General features: G+C 39.9%; 1 protein-coding gene across 1 annotated transcript in view; it reads left to right on the plus strand.

Moving 5' to 3' along the window:
- Window positions 1-2,676: 2,676 nt before the first annotated feature.
- The window catches only part of LOC119652463 (peroxidase), a 123,878-nt gene continuing 99,561 nt past the window's right edge, over window positions 2,677-26,993 (plus strand). The window contains exon 1 of the mRNA XM_038056630.1: window positions 2,677-3,293. Coding sequence (XP_037912558.1) covers window positions 3,283-3,293 — 11 coding nt within the window. The 5' untranslated portion in view covers window positions 2,677-3,282. The remainder of the gene's footprint in view (window positions 3,294-26,993) is intronic.

Raw genomic sequence — 26,993 nt, forward strand, 5'->3', positions numbered from 1 at the left:
GAAGTAAGTAGTAAACCAATCAGAAGTTTTAGTAGACAGACAGACAAACAAACGTTCAACCGATCTGAATAAGGTTTCGTTTTCCACAAAATCTTACAATGTTCCCATGTGCCCATGGTTCATATCAATTCACCCTTAGATTGTAATAAAATCATGTGAAATACAAAAAATTTTTTCTCCTATAACTTTGTTACTACTATGAACTATGCCCGCTATCACTTATACTGGTGCAAAATTGTGTACTTCTAGAGATAATTTTCTAAAATATGATAATACACTATTATTAACTTTAGTTGCGCAGATGTCGGAATTTTTAGGCCTACATTTCAGATAGATTGACAATTGTGTCATTTTTAAGAATTTTCGGATAGATATGTTCTCAGAGCGAGACCTGTTGCTATTTTCTGGATAAATATTTTGAGCCTACACTCTCCTATGTTTCACTCTGTGTGAAAAATGGTTTAGATGGGGGTCCTAATTAAACCCTTTCATTTTACACCCTACACATATTTTACGGAAAAGCCCATGTATGAACAGTCTACCCTTGTAAAGGAATTCACCACCAAATTTCGTGACGGTACCTTCAGCCTTTTCCAAGTAAATCGAGTGTGACCGACAGATATCCTGACAGAAAAACGTTAAATTGATTTTAATAAGGTTTTATTTCACTCAAAACCTTAAAAGTGTGTATGTGAGTTGACACTTCATTGCCAACGGTCGATCATGAATTTCGAATCCTCGAGTTTTTCGGCTCCAAACACAAAATCAAACCATTTCATTTTTTTATTTTCCTTGATTTTTAAGGGTTGTGTTACGTATCTTGTTACGAAGCATAAATTTCCAAATACATGCGAAAAACAGATGATCCTTTGGATATGATGTATGAAGTGCTGCAATGTGTAATTGGATATTGCCAGTCAAGCAAATACTGACAATCTGCGCGAATACTATATTGAAGTATATAAACTCCTCGTGAATTTCCCGCAAGCTGGCAAGAGCATGGAAAAGAGGTCAGAAAAGTCGATTGATGTCTTCGAGCAGCAAAGCGCTACAAGCAGAAGGTCTTGACGACCGGAAAGCAATAGGGCGGATAGAACGCATGCTGAAATAAAAAAAAATTAAAACGATATTCACACACAAACGTTTTTTGAAAATTTTATAAAAAGTAAATGGAAGTCTTCAGTTGCCGTAAGCTTGGCGACAAATTAAGGAAAATGACATGGCATTTTCCTTGGCATCAACTCCCATTTAAATTCAAATAATTATTTTTTTTAAAGATAATGCTTGTGGGACTGTAAATTTCGTCCAGTAATACGAGTAACTCTTCAGGCTCATGCCAACTCCTTATCTATCAGCGAATAGAAAAACCACTGTGTGCAAATAGGTAACCCGAACTCGACTCATATACGAATATATGCTTACTGAGACTACGGTCAAATGTGCAGGGCACTGAACTATAGAGGACCATGTCGCCAAACTCGGCATCCCCTACAATTCACATTACCCAAGCTACGGAGAGGAGAGAGAAATCTTCAAGTCCTTCCTCTGCGATTACCCAGATTAGCTAGAACCAATGTACCGGTACTAGGTAAACCATTCTTTAAGGACCACAAGGAGCTCTTTACTTGCAGGGTGGGGGGCTGTTAACATTTCGGAGTACTACGGGCTGGCTCTAAAGGTCTGAGCTAACTGGCTCTCTCCACTCTTACTCTTACCATAGTAGCCATGGTCTTAGGAGTGTGTGGCATCAAAACGGCCCACCACAGCATTAGTTGGACTCCTTGGAGCGGCCACTGATACCGAAAGATATTTTTCTACGTATTTTGTTTCTTATTATTGAATATGAACCCGCTGGCTAATGGCATATAACGAACAGAACGCTTAGCGGTAGTACCTGAAGAGTAGTTTATGTTACTACATGTACTACTGCTAACTTCAAATGTATGTTAATGTTACATTTTTGCTGAAATATTACAAGAAGAGAAGACATGGTCCAATCAATTGAATTGTTTTTGCATTTCGTGATTTATAGCATATATACATATTTCCAAAATTTCTTTTTTTTACAAATAGTGAGACAATGAAGATTTTTATAAAGTTTAATAAAGCAGTTTGGTAATGTACATTTCACAAAAGAGATCTTCCATGTAATTCCGAGCACAACCACCTTTATGTATGAGGTATTTCCTCTTTGTAGAATGTTGCAACACACCATGGTTCAATACTGAAATAATTGCACCCGATAAAAATGTATCTAACACAAATATATTCTACGCAATGCTTGCCTATAACTTCCGACACCGAACCATGGAAGAATGTAAAAAGCCTCTTTGTTATCATCAGCCACTGGAATAAAAAAAATTCACCCACCACTCCATCGGCATATGTTTAGGTGGCGGTGGCGGTGGCGATTTTTGCACTACTCTCCTTACGCACACATGACTTGCCTAAGGTGCATTTTATCTTAGATGTAAAACACATTTTATTAGCTACGTGCCGCTCTACGCAAAATCCACTGCTTAAAAAATGGTAGTAATAGTAGTAACTAACCGATTGACTCCTTCTGCGCACTCTTTTTAGGCAATTGGAAAGTATCTATGGTCGTGGTATACCTACCACCGCTGCTGCTGCCGTGCAGATGATGGAATGAATTTCTTGGACCGCGACAGCTACAGAAGTCAAAGCAGTCAGTTAATGGTTGGACACTCGCTAGTTTGGTTCAGTTTTGCTTTCAATCGAAACTGGTGTCCGTTTATCCGTTGATGATCCGTTACCTTTTCGCCTTACTTTTACTTTATAACAACCGCACACAGGAAGAGTTAACTTTTACCTTCTCTGTTATTCGCAGCATCGTGACCGTTCAATATTAATGGTGAAGTAAGAAGATACGTGAACTTGTTTCAATTTCGCTGGGAAGATTTTATAAGAGCGAAAACTAAACAGTGTAAGTTACCTTACCAAGAAACGAACGGGTTTACGAGGCGTCCGTTGCGCCCGTTTCGAAAAGAAAATTCTTATTGCGGGCGCGTTTCCGTCTCCATGTCTCAATAAGATATCGGTCAATAGTGAAAAGTGTCGTATACAGCGTCATCGGCGACAACGTCTTCAGAGAAGCGCATCTGGAATAGTAGCAGGTGTTGAAGAAGTGTCTTGAAAAGTTGGCTTGAGGAGGAGAAAAGGGTAGTTGGTAACAGTTGTGCATGTTTATTGTCGCGAATTGCAAATCTGAATCAACTGGATTTTATCTGAATAAGAACGAGTGGATTACTACAAGACTCTAAAATGATTTTAAGGTAAGAGAGTTACAAGAAACAGCAATTATTAAAATTAATGAATTGACCAAAATCTTAGTATTTTTAGAACTTATAAAATTCCTCTAATACTTTCTAACGAAAGATTTACTTATCAAAACACTTCATATATGTTTGCTCTATACAAAAGAACTATTTCTTCGGTCCTAAGTCATCATAATAATTAATAGAATTTCAGAATTCTTTCAAATAACATGCATTATAATGTATCAATACTAAATATCATATAGTATAGTAGAATATAAGCAGGATATGAATAGTTCAATCTATAATATATTTTAATAATTCAAGATAAGGCATTGATAGCTAGCTAGCCTTACTAGCCAGCTTGACCACTTTTATCAGCCTCGACCTTACTCATACAGCTTCTTGAATTAAGGCAGGAGATATAAAGAGTGCCGACGCACCAAAGTTGCAGTTTTAATCATTTGGGTACTGAAGGTCGACATTTCAAGGTACCATAAATGGAAGAAAAAGTGTAATCTAAAATAATTTTCACTTACTACAGAGCAATAAAAAATCAAGGCCGGTGAGTAGTAAAGGGTCAGAATTTAGAATTTCAAATGAAAAATGCGGATGTCAGTGGGAAGGAAGGTTTATGTAGGATTCAAAATGTCGGTTTGTGTTTGAAGGATCAATAGAAGAAACAATAGTAAAGTAAACGATGCTATCATCGGCTCCAGTAAATGCCTAATTCTTTTGTGGCGCTCTTAATTTATTTAGGGCAGAAAAGTTAATAAGGAATATTGACATTTCGAAAAATCCTCAAATGATTCCAAGTACATAGTCACAAACTGAAAGCAATAGTGCCCCTACTTCATTCGCAGGCTAACCCCTATTTAGGAGTACTTTTATTTTTTCAAAAAGAGTTGCAATCCAATTTTCAGTAAGGATCATCTTCATACAACATCATGGTATTCCATCGAAGAAAAGCCGGTCAGAAAAATATATCCCATTACTTTTAAATAGTTGAATTATCGTAGTATAAAGATTGAATTCATCGTATTGGGAAATTAACTTACCGTCACCTTTACACATTACATTGCTACTGATGATTAGTGTTATATGAAGTAAGAACTACGATACCTATTCAATTTACAACCAGCTTTATTTTTTTCAACCTGTTGTGTAGGTGATAAGCACAAATAGAACTCAGAACCAATCGTGGTCCAAGTATAGCTTGATCGAACGATGATTCCTACCCTAAGGACTTTTTCTTCATTTCAATATGGATTTCTTTTGTAGATTACTTTACGCAATAAAAACATTTTATTGAAAAACATGAGTAATGACACTCTAATAGTTTAATCCTTGCTTGCTCCTGTGTCCCGATGGCTTAGTGGTTAGAGCCTTACACTGTCACAAATGAAGTTCGCGGTTCAAATGTCACTGACGACAGAGGGATTTAAGTCTTTAATGGATGTCGGATATCAGTCGGCTCAGCCGTGAATGAGCACTTGAGCCAAATCAGGGTAATGACCACATTGCCTCCTATAGTAAACCGGGAATGAAGTGCTCTAACAGGCTTCAAGGTCCAGATTCATTTGGCTTCTCGTGCCAACTATTTTCATCCTTGCTAAGAGATGAATACCATATATTTCAACATTGACCCTAGGAAGAACTATCGAGTACAGTCAAACAATACTGAAGGTCTTGCAATGAAAAAAGAAACAGCTGGTTCCCGAAGTTTTAACCTCATACTTGAACCCAACAAGAGACCTTAACCTAATCACAACTTTTACACATTCATTATATAAATGAAGTGAAATTGAACACTTTCTGCTCCAAGATTACAAGACAAAGCCATTTCTGCAGATCTATGTCAGCAGCACAATCTAAATATTTTTTCAAAACTAAACATTTTCCTACATCCATATTTTCCCCGGTAAAGGATTTTCTTTAGAGGAACTTAACTCAACGACAATTCGCTTACCGATTGCTCCAGCGGCACAAATTCGATCGAGTAAATTTTTTGCAACCAATTTGATTGATCATTGATTGAATTATGAACCCATCATGTGGCACCCACTGCATTGAGATTTTCGACGAATTCTGCACCAAGCAAAAGATTCATATTGATTAGCTGTTTGGAAACCTCTTTACTATTCCTTTCTAGAATTTCGACAACTTTTTCTTGACAAGCACAAAGCGTAGCATAGCGTTGCATAGCATTATCATTACATAGACAGAGAGCCATAATGTTTATAAATTCAGGAGAGACTAAAGGTTTCTGGTTTCCCCAAATAAAAAATTGGTAATCTACAAGCGATACCGAGATTTGGAGCAATTCCATCTGTCACTACTGCAAAACTTGAAGTGGCAATCAAGCCAATGAAATCGGAAAGCAGAGAGCTAGGACACCAGCAGAATGTTAAGATAAGTGTTCGTTCCGGTCATTATCCTACACCATGGAAAGTTTCGAACGTATTCTTGGCAATATTTAAATTAGCTTGAACCAAGCTGGAATCATCAAAAACTGTTACGCGGTTACTTATTAAGAAACATCGTAAGAAGCATCGCCCTTTCTGCATTGCATTCCTCGAACTAGAGAAGCGATTTGACTGTGCACCACATAAACTCATCTGGTATGCACTACGAAAACACATATTGTGGAAGCAGCTCACTCACTGCGTTAAATTACACTACCGCGATACGAAAAGTAAAGTTTGAAGATTGGGAAACTTATCCAAACCGACCCATGTCTCTGTTGGTATTTATCAAGAAAGCACTCTTTCACGATTCTTCTTTCAATAATTCCAAAGAAGACATTGCTAGGCAGATTCACAGTTTTTGAATCCCGATCTAAGTATATCCAAATTGCGCCACATGCCCTCTCACAACTTCTCTTCATTCATACCATGGACACTGTTACGCAAAACATCCAACCTTAAGTGCCCTAAACACTGCTCCATGTAGATGATGTTTTCTTCTTCTTAACTCAAAAGTGATATGGCGCCGAAAAGTGGAATGAACTTCGCATGCAGCACGGTCGCAGCCTGAATCTGAATAAAACGGAGTTTCTGACGACCGTTGCCAATGAAGCAAACACTATTACTGTCAGTGGCAGCGACCTTCGGAGAGCTGAACGACTTAAGAATCAATGCTCTGAGCCAATGGTGAATTGCGCTATGAAATTGGTTCACGCATCATACTAGATGAAGTTACGCCCTTTATAATCAGAAAATATCCAGACTTCAAAATCTATCGCAATGTGGCACGTTCTATCGCCCTCTACGAAGGCAAAAATGTTCCAAAGTCTGCGATCAATATAGAGTCGGTTTTGCACCCATCGGGGAAAATTTTTGAAAGCGCCGTCTTTGATATTATGGCCATACAATTCACACTGACAAGAACTCACTAGCTAAGACTGGCCTGAACGTGGAAGGCTATGGGATATAATCCAAAAGTCGATCAAAATAGCGATGCCTTAATATCTAGAGTCTCTCTACTCCACCCGGACCAATGATCTATGATCGAGAAAAATGGCGAATCCTATCCGGACCAGCTGATTTCACTACCGAATAGTACAAATGCCAAAGAAGAAGAACAGCCCTTATTTGTTAATCAGGAACACTTCAGAGACTTCGGTGATTTTTTATTAAGCATCCGTGATAAATCTTCAAATTTAGTTCCTGGTTCTTCGTCTCTATGTGCTGCTTCTAGTCGGACCTTTTATCCAAGTATGTATACCAACAAATATCTCACGCCATTTGAATGAGGTGTAGGGATGTTGTAAACTTTCACTTGACGACAACTTTTTGCAAATTGAAAGCTATTTGATCATATTTCGATTCAATTACCTTCAATCTGTACATCTGGAACCAAATCTTTATACACTATATGATGGGCAATAATCTCTAAATGGACCGCATCCACCACACCTACGAGGTATCGTTGCCGCTTTGACGAAATGCGTTTTAGCTTTCTCCCAAGTCTTCCTGGGAAGCCTAGACTGCTCCTCTACGGATCTGCGCCATATATTTCTGGGGAGGTCCCCTCGCCCAACTCTTCGGAAAAATGAATATCCACTGACAATTCTACCTACTAATAAACACATCCACCGGTTCCGGTCTATACCAGACTCAGCGCGTCGTTCGAGATTTTCTCATGCCAGAGTGCACTAATGATGTGGCAGAGATAGATTTTAGCGAGGACTTCGAGCCCTTGAGTAACAGTGGTGGTCACTCTCCATTTGCTGCTCCCATCTTGCTGCACTCAAAGACCCTAGACGTCAAACAACTTTATGTTGATGTTAAGATATTCATTTTAAACCAGGCAGCGAAGGGAGATCAAGCACTGTTAATGCATCGGGTGGCATGAAATTCGGCAGCACCGTCGGAAAAAACAACGTTATCAAGGTAGGCAAATCGATGAGTAGGTAGGAACAGTGCGATGATCCGTCAAACTAAGAACCTTGGTTTTGTTTGAGTTTATCTTCAGTGCAACTCTGCTTCCCTCGCTGTCCAAATCCAAAGTCATTTGGCATCCCTTGCTTTAATCTTATAATCATCAGTGAGAAAAAGCTTGGAATCTGCATTTCTTCTAGTTCAATATTAACTTGTGGATGCAACTGAGGGACACACTTCTGATTTCCTGAGTAACACCCGAATGCTAAACCTTATAGAATGAAAAACAACTCGTCTTTCTTTCAGAATAGAGGCTACTCATCAGACGGTGCCTTATCACTTGCCAAACTGGGTTCCAAATGTTGATCGCTCCGTTGTATGCATTCAAAAAACAAAATAAGGGTGCGAAACTTCTTAAATTTTTTGCAACTGACTATAACATTTTTTAAAGTAACTTTTCTGTTAATTTATTTTCCCAGTCTCTTTAACTCTGTCTCAAAAATCTTCGATTTTATCTCTTTCAATAGTCCATTTTCCAAGCTAGTTTTTCTCTAGCTTAGTATCCCCCAACAATATATTGTGGGCAGACGCTTATCGTTACAGTTTCGCTCAGCCTCCTTTTCCACAACTCAAACTACAAAAGATATATATTCTAGAGTTTTCAACATGCAAATTGACGACAATTCTGAGAATCGTCTGATCTACATGACCCTGTTGAGTAGATTCTTTCATGATCCTGTTGAGTCAATTCCTAATTCCTCCGCCGGCCTTCCAGAGCCATCCTATGGCAATGTTAATGATCCCAGTAAGTTCTGCTTCTATTCCAATGAATCCATCAGTTCAATTCCCCACAAAAATATTCCGAGTGGGACCACGCCTACTATAACCAACGATACATCGTCTGATATTTTCCTAAAGGCGCCACGTACTCTCAGAGGTACTAGGCGGTAAACGAAACTTATATTTTTTAATATTTACGAATTTGTTAGCGTTTCTGATCATAGGAGCGATGTATGCATACAGCAATGTGGATCGCTCCCCACCGACAGCATTATCCTTCTTTATTTCGGCCCACCGGCATTTGGCTATATTTTTGCATATACCATAATGTCGCTGATCATCATCTGACAGACAGCGGAGATATTTGATGGTCGATTTCAACATTACTATCTGTCCATCAACCTCGACTTTGGTTATGTTGTTTTCCCTGCGGCTCGTGATCACGGTGGCTTCCGTATTCTTCTCCATAAAGGTAAAAACAACCTTTTTCGGTCAGAATTTCTCCGGCCTTACTCAAGTTACCGGCGAAGCTAGCGATCAAGACCTCTTTCGCAATGGAAAGTGCGAGAACTTCGCTATATATCCCATTCCAACGTCACATGGAGTTTTATGGCATGCGTTTATGAAGATGCATTTTTGCATCCATTCCCCTGTACCTCCTCTTTGGCAGATAATTTTCAGCCAGCTTTATTAAACGCCAGTCAATCCATTATTAATTTGTTGCAAATTTGCAAAGTTCGACGTATAGTATAGAGAGGGCTTCTCGAAAGTCAACCTACACGTCAGCTTGTTCATTGACGTTATCAATGATGGGCTGAAACCTCTTTAAGACGACCAACCATCTGATTTGTAAAGCCATGCCATATGTCATGTTTGGTAGAATGAATCCGGCAATCTATAGCAGTTTAGCGTAGAAAAGGTGTTCATTGCGTAACTTGAGTTGAATTTCTACTCTAAAGCTATTCAGGTCTAGTTTTAAAGTTTTAAGTTTTCAACATTCGGCACTACCGCGTATATGAATAGTGTAGTTTCATGGTCACTAGGAGTAGACTGTTCACAAAACCATCAATCCCACGGATCAAATGCTGACTGGAAAATTATATATGTGAATAAAATCTTCCAACTAGATAAAAATCAACTATAAGAAGCTGCCTAAATCAGGGACCTTTGGAATAGCACCTGGCGTTATTCCTCACTACCTAGCATCCTTGAGGGTTTACCACAAAAAGTAATTATCATACATCATGTAGGGTGTATAACCTCGACAATCCAACTCAGCCATTTATCTGATCATTTTCTAAATAAGCAATTATTTCTAACATAAATTTTTTAATTCAAGTTACTTGAAACGACATTTAAAAAACAAACAGTCATAATACCTCAATAAAACTAAACTAGGGGTACTGCATATTTGCGGTCCTATCTATTCATTAAATACCAATGTCTTTCTTCCGACTCTAACTCCACGAGACTTTCGACCTTATGAAATCCTATCTTACTAAATAACAAATCATCAAAATTGCATTTAAATTCATTACCGTAACAGCGATCGAGATTGAAGGATACTCTTACTGGTTAATTCACTGCTGCATCTTCTTAAAAAGTTTAAGGTGAAAGCCGTCAACTGGTACTAACAGGTGGGAATTTTAGCTTCTCATTATTTAGATACATTATTGTTCAGGAAGTTAATGAAAATATTGTGTGGTAGACAATGTAAATATTTACAATGATAACTAATCTCTGTCGAAATTGGTTAATTCATCTTAGAAAGTCATTGACATTGGCGTGTACATCAATACTTCATTGTTTTTTTTTCATGAGCAAACAAAAAAGCAGATTTTTCAAGTTAATGTTTAGTATCTCTCCAATTTTTCCTATTTTTGCAAATGACCTAAATAACCAATGAATTAGCAGAAACGTTCTCCCAATGGCTCGATAAGTCTTCCAAAGAATGCTTGAATATGTAGATATATTCGTGCAAGTATCCGTACACTATATATGACTGGCAACGTAAACTCCATCTACCAACCAGTAAATTGGAGAAAATTTAGTTGCGTCTGAAAGCGCAAGGTCACTATACATTCACATACAAAATAAAAGATACTTGAGTACATTGGTTCATGAATGCTCATACTTTCCTTGCATTACAACAATTCAATTGTAATATAATCAGTTATTGTAAAAAGCAAAATGGAAGAATAGTAGAGTTCTAAGTCATCGCAATGAAGAAACTGGGACAACATTTTGGCGGAAAATTGAATAATTAGACTCAGTGAACATTATTGTTACTGACGCACCGGTTGGTAGCACCCACATTAAAATTAACTTTGTCTACACACATAAAGTCTGTACAGTTTAGATGCTTCACTGGTAAACACAGATACACAAGTGTAGCTGTGGATTCCATTGAACAATTTGTCATAAGCATGTTAATTAACTAACGGAACCAGTAATGGGTGACATTAGAAATGAAGTGAAAGAATGTTGGATAGTTGAAAAATTAAGACGAAGATAAGATTCATAATTTTTTTCTCTTTCCATCTTTTTGGTTCAGTGTTTGCGGGGAAATTGTAGAAATAGGACATCATTTTAATTTAATATTTATTCTGCGATAATTTTGTTGAAATTCAAATGAAATGCTTTTTCGGAAAACAAAATAGTTGTACCAAAACATATCAGTCAAAAAATTATGAATAATTAATTTCTTTGCAAATGATTTTCTTTCAAAAATTGTTTTCCTTCCTGGCTAGTTGTCTTCTCTCTAACGCAATGTTTCTGACTTTGGATAACCTAATTTAATTCATCGATTCCACTTCTTCGATTGTCACCTGTATTTTCTTCAGCCCTTATGTTCCTTTACAATCAATAATCGTTTCATACCTGAATCGTGTTTTCCCACAGTGTATGCACTCCATCTTCTTCTTTTTCTTTAGCCTTTGTCCCGTTTACAAGCGGAGCCGGCTCATCATGATCGGTTGCGCCATTTTGTTCTACCAAAGGCCTGATCTGGATGCAGTCCGGAGGCTTTTAAATCACCATGCAGGGTATCCAGGGTATTCGGTCGTTTACCATCGACTTCGATGTTCAGACCAGTCTTGGCAAGTGAATTCTCGTTAGTGTGACTTACATGACCATACGATCGAAGACGCCACTATCGCAATTTTTCCACCATCGGTCCAACCCCATATCGATCACGGATATCCTCATTTTGAAGGCGCTCAAGGTGTGCCGCGCTATTAGTCCAACGTAGTATCTTCCTCTCCATTACCACAAGACGCCTTTCATTATTTATTATAGTCGACCAATACTAAGAACCATAGAGAGCGACAGGGCGGACGACACCGCGGCAAATTTTAGATTTGAGACGTTCGTTGATACGCCGATCACAAAGAACACTAGTTATGGAACGCCACTTCATCTAAGTTGTGCTAATGCGTGAAGTAATTTCATAGCGCAATTCTCCATCGACCGATAGCATTGACCCGATATATTGACAATGGTTCTGCCTATTTCATGGGGATCGGTCGTCAAAGTTCACTTTTATTCAGAATGAATCTAAGACCGCGTTGCATGAAGCGATCATTCCATTTTGGGACAAGTTGCTCGAGACCATTTTTTCTATAAGACGCCAGGAAAACATCTGCATAAAGATGCTGGATGTCCCAAGTGACGATATCCATAACAAGAAAAAAAGAGGAGTGGCTTCCTTGATGAACACCAACATAGACATGAAGCAGTTTTGACGCACCCGTCACACTTCGAACTTTACTTTTCGGATCGTGGTAAAGCAATTGAACCCAGCGCACGAGTTCTTTTGGCACTAAGTATTGTCGTAAAGCATACCAGATGAGTTTATGTGACACACGGTCAAACTTTTCGCCAGATCTAGAAATGCAAGATAGAGGGGGAGATGTTTCTCACGTTGTTTCACCATGAGTAATCGCACAGCGTGTATTGCGTCAGTAGTTCCGCACTTCTTGACAAACCCGACTTGATTCACGGCTATTTGAACGTTTTCGCGAATACGGTTGTCAAGAATGCGTTTACAAATCTTCATGGTATGGAACAGCAACCGAATCAGACGGTAATTTGAACATATTCTGCTGGACTACTTTCCTTTTCCCATATTGGAATTGTGGTACTTTTTTGCCAGTCAGACGGTGTTCTATCCTCCTGACTAACGCGATTGAAGAATTCACTGAGTCGCAGTGCTCTTCGCTTTCCATTTCATATTTCTGGAAAAAATGTGCTTTATAAAACCTTGCTTTTTCTAAAGTTGATAATTCTCACGAGAGTATAATACAAACGCCAGCATTCCACATTTACTCCCGAAATTACTTTGAATATCAGAGTGCTAATAAAATACTAGATCACATACGCTCTATCGAGATTCAGTTAAGCGGTAGAGCTTGAGATCCCAGTGGCGAATAGTCATAGTCAGGTTCATTATAATTTCCAAATTATATCTACCGTCGCGGCCGTAACTTGTAAGTGCAATACAGCTTGAAGCACCTACAGTCAATGGTTCGGAAATTGAATTGGAATTGGGGCTTAAGAGTATACTCTAACGTGTTGGATAGAGACTGACCTCATGCCGAAGGCCTTTGGCTATCGAACATCGATTGTTTTCGGGAGTCCGCAGAATGTCCGCTCTCTGCAATTCGAGCTGGAATTCCAAAGATATAAGCTGGATACCCTGGACCTAAGCACATTAAGATGGTAGGAGATTGCTTCTCTCCCTCTTACAGCAATGTGCTATTATGCTCGGAAAAGTCAAGGGAGTAGCGGCGAATTCGGTATCGAATTATTTCTTATGGCTACCGCAAGGCGCGTTCCCTTCATCTGGGGGCCGGTTTCTGATAGACTTCTGACTGCAAGGTTCCGCCCCACAATTGTGCAGTCCTATGCACCAAGGAAGACTTCCGATATTGTGGAGAAGGATGGTTTCTACAAACAGCTGTACACAGTTCAATGGACGCTTCCTAAAGGTAAAATTGTGATCGTGATGGGTTATCTGAGTGAATGGGCTTGAACAGCAGTTTGTACCCACATGCGGTAGGGAAGCATGGTCTTGCCGACCGTAACGACAACCAAGGGAGGTTTGTGGATTTCTCCAGCTCTCGCCGCCTCGTCATTGGTAGCACATTGTTTGGATAGAGAGCTTGCCACAAGATGATTTGGGTTTTACATGCAATCAGATTGAGCAAGTTCAACATCGACCCCTTAAATGATACGGCTATCACTCAACAGTGAAAAGACTGTTAAAAATATTAAAAAATTTTAAAAATGCTCTTTTCTTGGGTGTTACTTATGGTGTCTGCTCCGTTCCTGCATAACTGACTGCAAAATCGTGGAAAAGGAAATTTATGACAGGGAAGCGGAAGATGCTGCAGCGTGCAATGAATTCAGAAGTATACAACGCATTACGGAAGAACTCGCATATGGTCGCAAATCTTTCCATGATCGAATCCGACGACGAGCAACTGAAGAGGTAGAACGAGCACTTCACCACGGTACTTAACCGTATCACACCTGGTGAAGTTCCGCCTTTTGTGGGTAAAATGGCTGGTCATCGTAACATGGGGATACGCACTGTTCCTCGAAGCGGAGGACAATTGATCTCGGCCATTAATGCATTCGGAGTAAAGCGTTGGGCTTGACGGTCTGCCACAGAGTTATTTATTGCAGCACCTGCAATTTCTGCCCATCTGCTACTTTCACTCGTGCAGAAATTCTGGGAATCCGAGACTTTTTCCAGAGAAGAGGATGATCGTTAAAGTAAGAAAGGCACCAGTTTTGAGGGTGAAAATTGGTGGGATATTTCCATACTCCCCGCCATCGCAATACTCATAATAACTGAAATAATCTAAGAACATACCGAAAGCTTGATAGACAGTGAGCAGACTGGTTTTCGCTCGGAATTTCCTTGCGTTCACTACGGCCCCTTTACCCTACGGCCGACTTTAGGATAGTGCGCGGAGTTGAGTGACTTGCTCTTCACCAATTTCGAGAAAGCTTTCGTCAGCGCGAACAGGAGCAGAAAGTGTATCTGGAATCTTTTTTGGCTGAAGGGCATTTCCAGAGAAGCTAATAAAGCGGAGTCTGTCAGGGTTGCATGTAGCCAACGATATTATGTCTCCTTGTTATCAGTCACTTTCTTCATGATGCTCTGTTGCGGGGAAGTGGAGGTGTTCAATGGACCATGACATTTTTCCTCAAACACCTCCATCACGCTGAAGACATCTGTTTACTCTATCAAAAGGGCATGAACTTTGGTTCTGGATTTGAAAAGAGAGGCAAGTAGAGTTGGACTGAAAACAAACACCAACAAAACCAAGTTTTTCAGTCTGGAAACGCAATATTGGCTGATTTGTCTGGAAAGTGACCACCTCTATCACTGGAAAGCTCTAAACCTCCGTAAACATCTGTCTGCTACGTATTATCAGATTACGCTGAAGTGATACTATTTCGAACACAATGTTCTCTCACCCGTACCCGAAGTGATCCGAAGGCATAAGTTGCAATGGATAGGTCACACATGAAGAAGGGGAGACAATCGCATCCATAACTACGCCATGCAGTAGAATCCATTCCCGAGATGGCCGATGGATGAGTTACTCCAAGAGTACTTGGCGCAGAATATTAGAGGAGGAGCTAGTAATTATCCGAAATAGGCGATTATCCATTGAACGGGCTAAATTTTGAAAGAAATTATGGCCTAATTCATTCTAAGTAATTTGTTGGAGACTTTACGCTTTTCAATTTAGTCTTGAAGATAATTAACTTAGATGCGTTTAACAAAAGTTATCCAATTGTCCTGCTGAAAGGGAAATGAAATACCATTCTGTTTCCTTGAAAAATGGAATCAGCAAGCATTGAAAAAGTCCTAGTTCCTAGGATAGTTTTTAATCCATCTAACCTATTCAGAATTTATTTATTATCATCTGACTAAATAATCTAAACAATAAAAACAACAATAACTAATAATAACCCTAAAATTGAAATTAATTATATTTAAAAAATGTGTACATAAATTGTTGTTGGCAAATTCTAATCTGTTAGCTATGTTTTCATCAGTCAACGCAGGTGCTTTCAACATTTAAACTTGCTTTAGCAGTTCGTTTGTCTTAAAGTTTCAGGCAGCACATCGAGTTCAGAATTCCATTTGATTTCAATATAGGGAGCCCCTCACCGCTGTTATTACGCTCACAACAACATTCTCCTCATTATATGCTCGAATATGATGTTACCAAAGGACACTTTAATATTCAGATCATCCATCATCGTCACTTTGAAGAAGCCTTTCCTGAGCTGCTCACAGAAAGCATCCTTTTCCTGTGCTTCGAACACCAGGTCCGGAATTTCGCAATTAAGATCCTATTCGAAGGTAGCTCCATGCGCTCCCTAAGGTAGTCAATTGCCAGATAGTGAGAGTCAAATACTAGTTAATGTCTACTAACACTGATTTTCCAAAGTACAAAGGAGTCCTTTCTAAAGTCCCCATTTTAGTTCGCTTGGGCCCAGAATATCCAGCTTATGTCGCCAGAATTGTTGGTAAAGTTCAAGAAAGCCAGCATTCTAAGGGTCTTCAGTGTCGTTACACACATTTACAACATTTTAGAAGCCAGCCGTTTTCGAAAGTCTCAGTTCGAGGCGCTATTAACCTTCTATTGATTTAAAAAAAACAAAACTCATTTTTTTTAGGCATTGATAGAGCCCTGAACCACTTGATGGCAGACCGAACCAATCGCTTTTCTAGTCCATGGCGTCCTCTTTTTCGGGTTATACCCTAAGTTAATTTTTTTTTACAGGCGACTACGCTCACACCCAGGGCAAAGGCAACTCACCAGACACTGCCTCTCTCTCTGCCCTGGGAGCAGCATGACCGATGTGGCTAACAGATATAGTTCGCTCCCTTCCTCCGTATCCTGTATCCCTTCATTGATGTGCATCCCAAGATCTCGCCCCGATAGCCGCCTGCTCGATCTGGATGCCGGCACTTTGTACGTCTTGGGTGGTTCTTCCCATGATGTCGATATCGTCAGCATAGGCCAGTAGTTGGGAGGACATCAAGAGGATCGTACCTCTTGCATTTATCTCAGCATCACGGATCACTTTCTCGAGGGGCAGGTTAAAGAGGACGCATGATAGGGCATCCCCTTGTCGTAGAATGGTCTTGAGAGTGATCCTCCTGCTTTTATTTGGCTTCGCACATTGGTCAGGGTCAGCCTAGTCAGTCTTATCAATTTGGTCGGGACACTGAATCCTCTCATGGCCATGTACAGTTTTACCCTAGCTATGCTATCATAGGCGGCTTTAAAGTTGATGAATAGATGGTGCAACTGTTGTCCATATTCCAACAGTTTTTCCATCTTGATGATATCTCTGTCTATCTATGTGATATCTCCCTTTTTATGGTTGAGACAGATAATGCCTCATTGCCAACCGTTAGGCATTGATTCGCGGTCCCATACCTTGAGCACAAGTTGATGTAATATTTAACCAATTCGACTGTAATTCCATCGGCTCCTGGCGACTTATGATTTTTTAGCGGATGAATTGCACGGACTGTTTCTCATAAACTTGGTGGTGGCAGTATTTGTCCGTCGTCTTCAGTTGGCGGGACCACCAACTGGCCAATGTTCTGGTTGTTCAGTAGCTCGTCAAAGTACTCAACCCATCGCTCCAATATGCCCATTCTGTCGGAAATCAGATTTCCCTCTTTGCCTCGGCAGGATGAGCATCGTGGTGTATAAGGCTTCATCCTGCTGACTTGCTGGTAAAACTTCCGCGCCTGTTGCGGTTGCTCCCTGTACTTTTCGAGTTCATAGACCTGTTGGTTCTCCTAGGCTTCCTTTTTCCGTCTGTGAAGTCGTTTCTCCGCTCGTCGGAGTTTGTGATTTCTGAGCGTACCCGCGTCCTTTGAGAATGCAACATTACTCGGTATGCCGCACTCTTTTGTTCCGTTGGTAACTTACATTTATCGTCAAACCAGCCGTTCCGTTGCCGTTTTGATTGAAGGTGGTCCCATCTGGAACCAAGTACTTCCAAACACCAATTCGTATGACACTGCCGTTCCGTTCTCCGTTATCCGTTATCACTTGTATTTTGGTGTAAGCTATAGAAACCAACGTATCGCCTGAATATGGGCTCCTTCCCTACTTGGCTGTTAAAATCCCCAAGTATGATTTTGATATCATATCTGGGGCAGGCTTGGAGGCTTCCTTCTACTGCCTCGTAGAGGGTATCCTTCCCCGACTCTGCAATCTCCTCTGTAGGTCCTTGAACGTTAATGGGGCTTATATTTCTAAACTTACCTCGCAAGCGCAGAATGCATAGCCGTTCGCTTATGTTTTCAAAGCCGATAACAGCAGGTTTCATTTTTTTCCTGACTAAGAAACCTACTCCGTGCACATGGCTTACTAGATGGCCACTATAATATATGGTGTAGCGGCTCTTCTCCAGGAAACTGGTCCCTGCCCAACGCATCTCTTGTAACGCTGTTACATCATTGGGACAGCTGCATCTCTGTACAGGGAGCGCACGTTCCATGAGAAAATGCGCAAATCGTTATTCCTTTGTCGTTGCCGGGTTCGTCGTTGTGTAATCCGTCCAGTCCGAGGCACCTGTTGTAGCTTCGTAACAAGTTGTTTTCCGTGAAAGGTTGTCAGTCCTACCCAACCCCTAACCTGGAGGACCAGTTGGTACAATTGGTCCCGTTTTTAGGCGCGGGAGACCCACCTTCATCAGTTACAGATATTGATGGTAATGTTACCCGTTGCATATTGCATATAACAAAGTAAGTCCAATATATTAAAAGATACCTTGACCATTGATGTACATGTATACTATCATCATCATCAACTGCGCAACAACCGGTATCCGGTCTAGGCCTGCCTTAATAAGGAACTCCAGACATCCCGGGTTGGGCCGAGGTCCACCAATTCGATATCCCTAAAAGCTGTCTGGCGTCCTGGCCCACGCCATCGCTCCATCTTAGGCAGGGTCTGCCTCGTCTTCTTTTCCTACCATAGATATTGCCCTTACAGACTTTCCGGGTGGGATCATCTTCATCCATACGGATTAAGTGACCCGCCCACCGTAACCTATTGAGCCGGATTTTATCCACAACCGGACGGTCATGGTATCGCTCATAGATTTCGTCATTGTGTAGGCTACGGAATCGTCCATCCTCATGTAGGGGGCCAAAAATTCTTCGGAGGATTCTTCTCTCGAACGCGGCCAAGAGTTCGCAATTTTTCTTGCTAAGAACCCAAGTTTCCGAGGAATACATGAGGACTGGCAAGATCATAGTCTTGTACAGTAAGAGCTTTGACCCTATGGTGAGACGTTTCGAGCGGAACAGTCTTTGTAAGCTGAAGTAGGCTCTGTTGGCTGACAACAACCGTGCGCGGATTTCATCATCGTAGTTGTTATCGGTTGTGATTTTCGACCCTAGATAGGAGAAATTGTCAACGGTCTCAAAGTTGTATTCCCCTATCCTTATTCTTGTTCGTGCTTGTGTTTGACCAGTGCGGTTTGATGTTATTGGTTGATTCGTCTTCGGTGCTGACGTTGCCACCATGTATTTTGTCTTGCCTTCATTGATGTGCAGCCCAAGATCTCGCGCCGCCTGTTCGATCTGGATGAAGGCAGTTTGAACGTCTCGGGTGGTTCTTCCCATGATGTCGATATCGTCAGCATAGGCCAGTAGTTGGGTGGACTTGAAGAGGATCGTACCTCTTGCATTCACCTCAGCATCACGGATCACTTTCTCGAGGGCCAGGTTAAAGAGGACGCATGATAGCGCATCCCCTTGTCGTAGACCGTTGTTGATGTCGAATGGTCTTGAGAGTGATCCTGCTGCTTTTATCTGGCCTCGCACATAGGTCAGGGTCAGCCTAGTCAGTCTTATTAATTTCGTCGGGATACCGAATTCTCTCATGGCCGTGTACAGTTTTACCCTGGCTATGCTATCATAGGCGGCTTTAAAGTCGATGAACAGATGGTGCAACTGTTGTCCATATTCCAACAGTTTTTCCATCGCCTGCCGCAGAGAGAAAATCTGATCTGTTGCTGATTTGCCTGGAGTGAAGCCTCTTTGGTATGGGCCAATGATGTTCTGGGCGTATGGGGCTATCCGGCCTAGCAAGATAGTGGAGAATATCTTATAGATGGTACTCAGCAACGTGATACCTCTATAATTGCTGCACTGTGTGATATCTCCCTTTTTATGTATGAGACAGATTATGCCTCGCTGCCAATCGTCAGGCATTGATTCGCTGTCCCATACCTTGAGCACAAGTTGATGAACCACTTGGTGTAACTGGTCGCCTCCATATTTAACCAATTCGGCTGTAATTCCATCGGCTCCTGGCGACTTATGATTTTTTAGCGGATGAATTGCACGGACTGTTTCTCCTAAACTTGGTGGTGGCAGTATTTGTCCGTCGTCTTCAGTTGGCGGACCTCCAACTCGCCGATGTTCTGGTTGTTCAGTAGCTCATCAAAGTACTCAACCCATCGCTCTAATATGCCCATTCTGTCGGAAATCAGATTTCCCTCTTTGTCGCGGCAGGATGAGCATCGAGGTGTATAAGGCTTCATCCTGCTGACTTGTTGGTAAAACTTCCGCGCCTGGTGCGGTTGCTCCCTGTACTTTTCTAGTTCACAGACTTGTTGGTTCTCCCAGGCTTCCTTTTTCCGTCTGTGAAGTCGCTTCTCCGCTCGACGGAGTTCGTGATAAGTCTCTGCGCGTGCCCGCGTTCTTTGAGAATGCAACATTACTCGGTATGCGGCATTCTTCCGTTCCGTTGCTAGCTTACATTCATCGTCAAACCAGCCGTTCCGACTCCTTTTGCGGCTGGGGCCAAGTATATTTGTGGCCGTGTCCATGATAACGTTCTTCAGGTGGTTGTGAAGATCATTAGATCATGTATACTATGGCAACAACAATTTTGTAATAACTTTCTATTGCTAGCATTATTATATGCATTATTACCTCAGAAAGTGAAAATGAAGTCATTAACACGTTTCCACTTCTAATAAAACAAAGCTAAAATTTTTGAAGGAAATTAAATAAAAATCAATAAATATTTTTTGTAGCATCATCCAAGTGCTATTAACATTACGCCTCAATGTTAGTTGATATGAATATCTTACCGGAACCTATGAATATCTCCATGAATTTACTTCAAATCGCACAATGGCTTCACCACTACAATGAAGTTATTTAAATTCTGCATTTTTATTAACCCATAACTGCATACATCTTGGGGGAATAGTTGAATGAGGAAGTCAATGATTCCGATTCTTCTGTCTGTACTTTTTGAATGCCTCTATGATTCTCAAATATATATGAATGGAGTCATAAGTGTGTAGACTATTGAATGACAGCATTCACTTTTCCATTCAGGTTTACCTTGCAAGGTTATAGAAATACACACAAGTGAGATATTATGTTCATATCCAATATAAGTACTCCATAACACTACAGATCAATATAATAAGCAAGAATACATTTAGCATTTAAAGATTAAAACATTTTAACATTATTGAGAAATAGTTAAATGGATAGCAAAGCTAATCACAGTAATAAAAAGCAAGTCTACCTTCTACCTTTCTCAGCATGATAGGTGATGTTGATCAGACTGAATATTATTAACGGAGAATATTCAGTGGGAAACTTCATTGGCTATCACAATAATTTATTCAGAATTAATTAAACGATTACAAAAGCCAATCGAACACAATAAGTGAAAGTGATTTTTCTTTTCCCCTTTTAAATATTCATTTTTAAACTTTTCGACAGAAATTTCGAATTATTCAAATCGTTAAAAATAACGAAAACATCACACGAATATGCGAATTTAAAGTCGCCGGTTTTTCTTCATTTTAATATTTATTCATATGAAAAGTGCAATATGTCAGTGTCTGTTTGTTATATTAATATATTACCTAGGAGTGTTTAGATTAGCTACTATGCACATACAATACATACATTTGAATAATATTCATCGCTGCAATGACAAACAGTTTACGACTCAATTATCATCTGAACACAATTTCTTGAACATGAATGATTAAAGTACATAGTCTAGTCTGCTTCGTTCTATGCAGTACGCCTAAGAGTACTTACACCATTTCGGTTCCAGTGAATGAGGCCCACTGAGGCGTCATTCCACCTCAAAGCAATTAATCACAACATAAAATACACCTTAATTGCAGCCATCGAAAAATATTCATACATAGATTATTAGGAACATGGCAATATCTGATACTTAGATTTATCTTTGAATCAATACATCTATCTATCTATCGGTCTGTTATGTGCGTATACTCGTAGAAAACAGAATTCTTGTTCAATATCAGTTGCATAACCCAACAAGAATTCAAAATTGAAAGTGAAAATAACATTGGCGTGTGTTGAGCATGCTTAGTGCCAGTCTGCCTGAAGGTGATTGGAAATTAATGATCCTGTAAATAGTTTGATATGAACTTAATAAATTTTAGCTGAATAAATAATCAGACAATTTATTTGGTTTTTACATATTGTTCAACCCATATTACAGGATATACATTCATGCTCTAGTTGTGTTAATATTTGGTATTCCGCTTCGACCTTAACACAGAATTCGCCACAAAATTTATTTAAGCGACCTAAAATTTCTTGCTAATTGTATCTTATCCTTCAAAATCAATGCGTTATTTTAGGCTCTCTACTTTCATTTCAAAATTTCTGCATCACATAAGAAATGCCAGTATATCTAATTTCCTTTTTAACTCAAAATTAATCAAATCAACAAGCAACGCGCAAACTGCAACAAAATGGTCTTCAAACGCTATAACGATCACGGTAGCTGGGACACACCTAAAAAAACAGGCTGATTCAGAAAAAACATGTAAAAGTTACGTGGCGAGTCATAAACAACCAATAAAAGTTACAAAACTTGAGCACAAATGTAACCAAGCAGAAATCCATCCTACAATTTTTTTTTAAATTGAAATTCAGGCAAAAACATGGTTTCTGCAAAAAGTGTTACTACAGCATGTTAACAAGTTGTGAGGATCTCACCCAAAAACAATGGCCTCGTGTAAACATTACACTACAAAAATATCATAGACATTACACATCATGAGGTGAAAGAAAAGAAAAGAAAGAAAATTCCACTCATTTGCACATATAAGAACTTCCAATGTCAAAACATAAAGAAGTCAAAAGTTAGAAGCAGAAAGCTACCCCTTCAAATACAGGCATCACTAAAATTTTTTTTCAAATTTTTCGGCTGAGCAATTTCTAACAAGTCGGAATACCGGAAGTTCGCACTTCGGGTATAAAGGTTTTGTGTTCATCTTATGTAAGAAATTTCAACCCACATTTTTCTATCCGTATATAGCTACAAATCCAACATAATCCTTTATATTTTTCCAAACTACGGGACATACGTACACATTACGCTCACCCTAAACAAACAAACTGCCTATTTCCGAATACTTTACACATATATGCACGTATATCAATTGATCGTACCCATATTTCCGATTTACTTCTTATATTTATCTGAATTAGGTACTACCCGCAAAGTTCATTAGCACGCATATACTATATACCTACATGCACACATGTCAGGTTGGAGTAATTGATATTCCAATACAAATGATTAAAAAACTAAAACAAAATAATTCTTTGCGACCCCATCCATAACAACTCATTTCGTTGTGGTATTGACGAAATGATATGTGATGATGACGTCATGCGGGTTGTAGAGTGCACGAAATTCACAAAACATGGTAAAGTTTTACCCCCTATAACTTTGTTAGTAATAATTGGATTTTCCGCAAACTTGACCAAACTGTGCACTATGTTCTTCATTATATGCATGCTAAATTTTGTACTTCTGGGATGAACATAAGGGGGGGGGGGTGCCGGGTAAATTTCTAAAATGTGGAAATATACTATTATTAACTTTATTTGTGCAGATATCGGAACCGGATATATTTTGAGGCCTAGATTTCGTAGAGATGCACCACTGTGATTTTTTCAGATTTTTCGGTTGGATAGGTTCTGAGAACGAGACCTGTTACACTTTTTGGGGGTCATATTTTGAGCCCTCACTCCCCTATGTTTCACCCAATATCAAATATTGAACCAGTTTCGAAAAGTACAAATTGAGACCTTTCATTTGATACCCCACATGGCTACATTCTGAGAAAAAAAAAATTGCACCCTCCATTCACATGTATGGGGAGCCCCCCTTAGGCTTGACACAATATGGCGCCACTTACTGCATGTAAAGGGAACACCAGATTACATACTCTCACCAATTTTCGTGATAATCCGTCTAGCCGTTTCCGAATAAATCGGGTGTGACAAACAGACAGACAGACAGACGGACAGACAGACACCGTCTCGATTCTAATAAGGTTTTGTTTCACACAAAAAATGGGGCTTCTGCACAACTGATGCTGGACTTCTGTTCTGAAAGCCGTGTTTATTATGACATCGATTTTACCCGGAGAGGTATTATATGAAGCTTTATTCTATATCGCTTTAGTGTTTACTATCATCGATTGTTCGGAGAGGATTTGAAGTGGCGTCGTTACTTGAGCCTGGAACACTATTATAAAGCCTCCACCTCCTTACGTTCTAGCATTCGCCATAGTTGCGGTGGGCATTCGATTTACACCTCGTAAATTTGTTTGAAGGTCCTGTCATGTGAGCACCACTTTCCATATTGCAGATATGAGAGAACAAGTTCAGTGCCGTCCTCGGGAGAAACAATGTCTCCTAGATATACAACGCCCTCGATGTTCTGCCCATTAATGCAAATAGGAAGAGTGTCATAACCAATCAACCTTGGGTTTGTTGGTGCTTATCTTCAGTCCAAATTTAGTTACTTCCTTCCCCAGATCCAGAGCCATTTGGCCAAGGTCCCTGACTCGGTCAGAGACTGAGCAAATGTCATCAGCATAGTCTAGGCTTTTGATATAAACAGTGAAAACATTGAAAAATATTCCACGAGATCGGGACCTTATTCTCTAAAATTGCGGCAAACGAATAAGGATGTTGCTGAATTTCAATAGGTAGCGCCCACCAAAGTAATAAATTTAAATTCCACGAAATTGTAGAATGACTTCCAAAATAGTTGAATGCGTCTCAAAAGAAAGAAGTTGTTTAAGTATCTCGATTCATTCATTAGTGTTATCCTCTCAAGAATTGGAACTTGTTTACCAAAAATACTAAATGTTGTAATTGGAGTGTTGTGAAGTAATCGCAGTTCAGTTTGCCCTGGTTTTCGAGCTGCTATTAAATGAAAACCTACCCTGTCTTCTCAGGTACAGGTTGCGACAGCATAACTTCTGTTTTTCAAAACTTAATAAAACCCATAATATGAGTAAGAAAATGTTTCTTTGGTATCCATAATGTAGGCGCATGCCTAAAGTCTTCATTCTTCATAGTTTTAAAGATCAAATCGGCTAGATAACGTCCCCCATACATTGAGTAAACTGATCTGTGGCAATTGTCATAGCTCTTATCAGTATAGCGGGCTTAGGTTTCTTCCGGAATATTGGTCGTCAGATCTTATAGGGCTTTTGAACGTGGATTTCAAAAAGCCTCATAGGAAATAAATCAGACAAAGTCAAACCGTGGAAGCAGACCGACCATTCTAAATCGTCCCTCTGCGAAGTGCTCTCTCAAAACAACGATGCTCTTGAAGTATGTCCCATTGCCCCGTCTTGTTGGAACCAAATGCCTCCTAAGTTCAACTCATCTATCCTTGGGAAAAAGAATCCTGTGACATGTTTAAAATTCATTGTCACTGTGACTTCACAAATTGCACACCAAACTGTGACTTTCGGTGAATGTAAAAGCATTTATGGTAATTTTCGAGGATTGAACTCAGCGCAATAGTACATGCTCTGTTTGCTGACGGATCCACACAAATTAAAATGAGGTTCCTCGCCAAAAATATTAGCGTCCTCAGGAAAGATTTTGAGAAGAACTTCTCACGCGTTCATCCAAGAATTGAAGTCACGTTCAGAAAGTCGCCGCACAATCGCCATTTTGTAAGGGTGGAGATGAAGATCATCATGAAGAATGCTCCTCAAAGAACGATCAGAAAGTCCAAGAACAGACGCATGTTTGCCCGCACAAATTCGTGGTGATGATAATGTTGAAGCTCTCACTGTCTTAATGTTCTCTGATGATCTAATGGACCTGGGGACTCCAGTTCTTCCTCATGTAATACTTGCGGTTTGTGTAAACTTATAGGCCCATGCCTGGGGCACATGCTAACTGGGCAGAACAACAGCGATTCTGACAGGGGCGTTAGGTTGCGATCACAGAATAGAACATGCATTTGAAGAATTGGTCTCAGCAGCAAAGCACGCACGTTCTAACGCATGATGGCGACTGAACTGGGTCGGGACAAAACTTTCTAGTCGTGCCTGCTCCGCCAGGACCGACTGAATGACGGACATTTTAAAAAAGGAAGTTATGCTGCCGCATCCTGTATTATTTCGCAGCATGAAAACGCACGTCACCATACTACGAGAAAATCAAGCCAAGAAAGTCGAGATTTATACAAAACTCTTTGTTCGTACATATTAGTCAAGCGCACTCAATATATAACCTTGCCAAACACCCTGTTCCTGCCTTGCCCGCAAATCCTCCCCTATATAGTTCGCAAAAGCAATTTATTACCAGCCTCCGTCATTTAGATTAGAATGCTTTTTCCGCAATGATTTACAAAGTAATTATTTAAGCAGATATTTTGAGGTTTTTTGATCAGGCAGTTTCTGACAATAAGTTTGACCCCACTTTATGGCAATACTTTTACCTCCTCACTCACTTCCTTAAAAATGAACTCAAAACCAGCACCAGTTAAATAATCACTGATCGATACCTTTCATTTGATGCCCTCACAGAACTATATCCAAATAGAAGATTGTACACCCCTTTTTGTATGGATGCCAAACCCCACTAACTCAAATGATGCCTTTCGTGGGGATTCATAGTTCGCACATTCACGTTTCAGAATAAAATGCCAGTGACAGGCAAACAAACAATAAACCAATAACGCTTTTTTCAAAATATTCTTCAAAGAATACTTTTTAAGGTCGGTTAAGTTTAAGTATAAGGGTACTTTCTACTTATTGTGTTGAAAAAAGAAAAGATACAAATAAGGAACATTAAATAAACTCGTTATAGGATTAAAAAAAATTAGCAAGGCTAGTACGGGAATAATTGGTGAAAAGACGGACGCTACAATAGGTCAGAAAAAAACTATCAAACGAATTTACCCATCAAGCCTTACACACGTTCTGCGTCAAATGTCCGAATGTGCTGCCTTGCCGTTAAATGGCTCAAAGTCACCCTTAAGCATAACACAAACCCAATTCCTAATACCCAGTTTCTTTGGGACTAACTTTAATGCACTTACGGGGCCCTGAGGTTGTTGAACTTAAATCGATTTTTGCCCAGTGCTGGGACTTTCGCTCAAACTTGAACTATAAATTTATGGAAAATGCGGCTATATTATTAATTTATTTTAAA

The sequence above is a fragment of the Hermetia illucens genome, chromosome 3, assembly GCF_905115235.1.
Source record: "Hermetia illucens chromosome 3, iHerIll2.2.curated.20191125, whole genome shotgun sequence".
NCBI classification, from domain to species: Eukaryota; Metazoa; Arthropoda; class Insecta; order Diptera; family Stratiomyidae; genus Hermetia; species Hermetia illucens.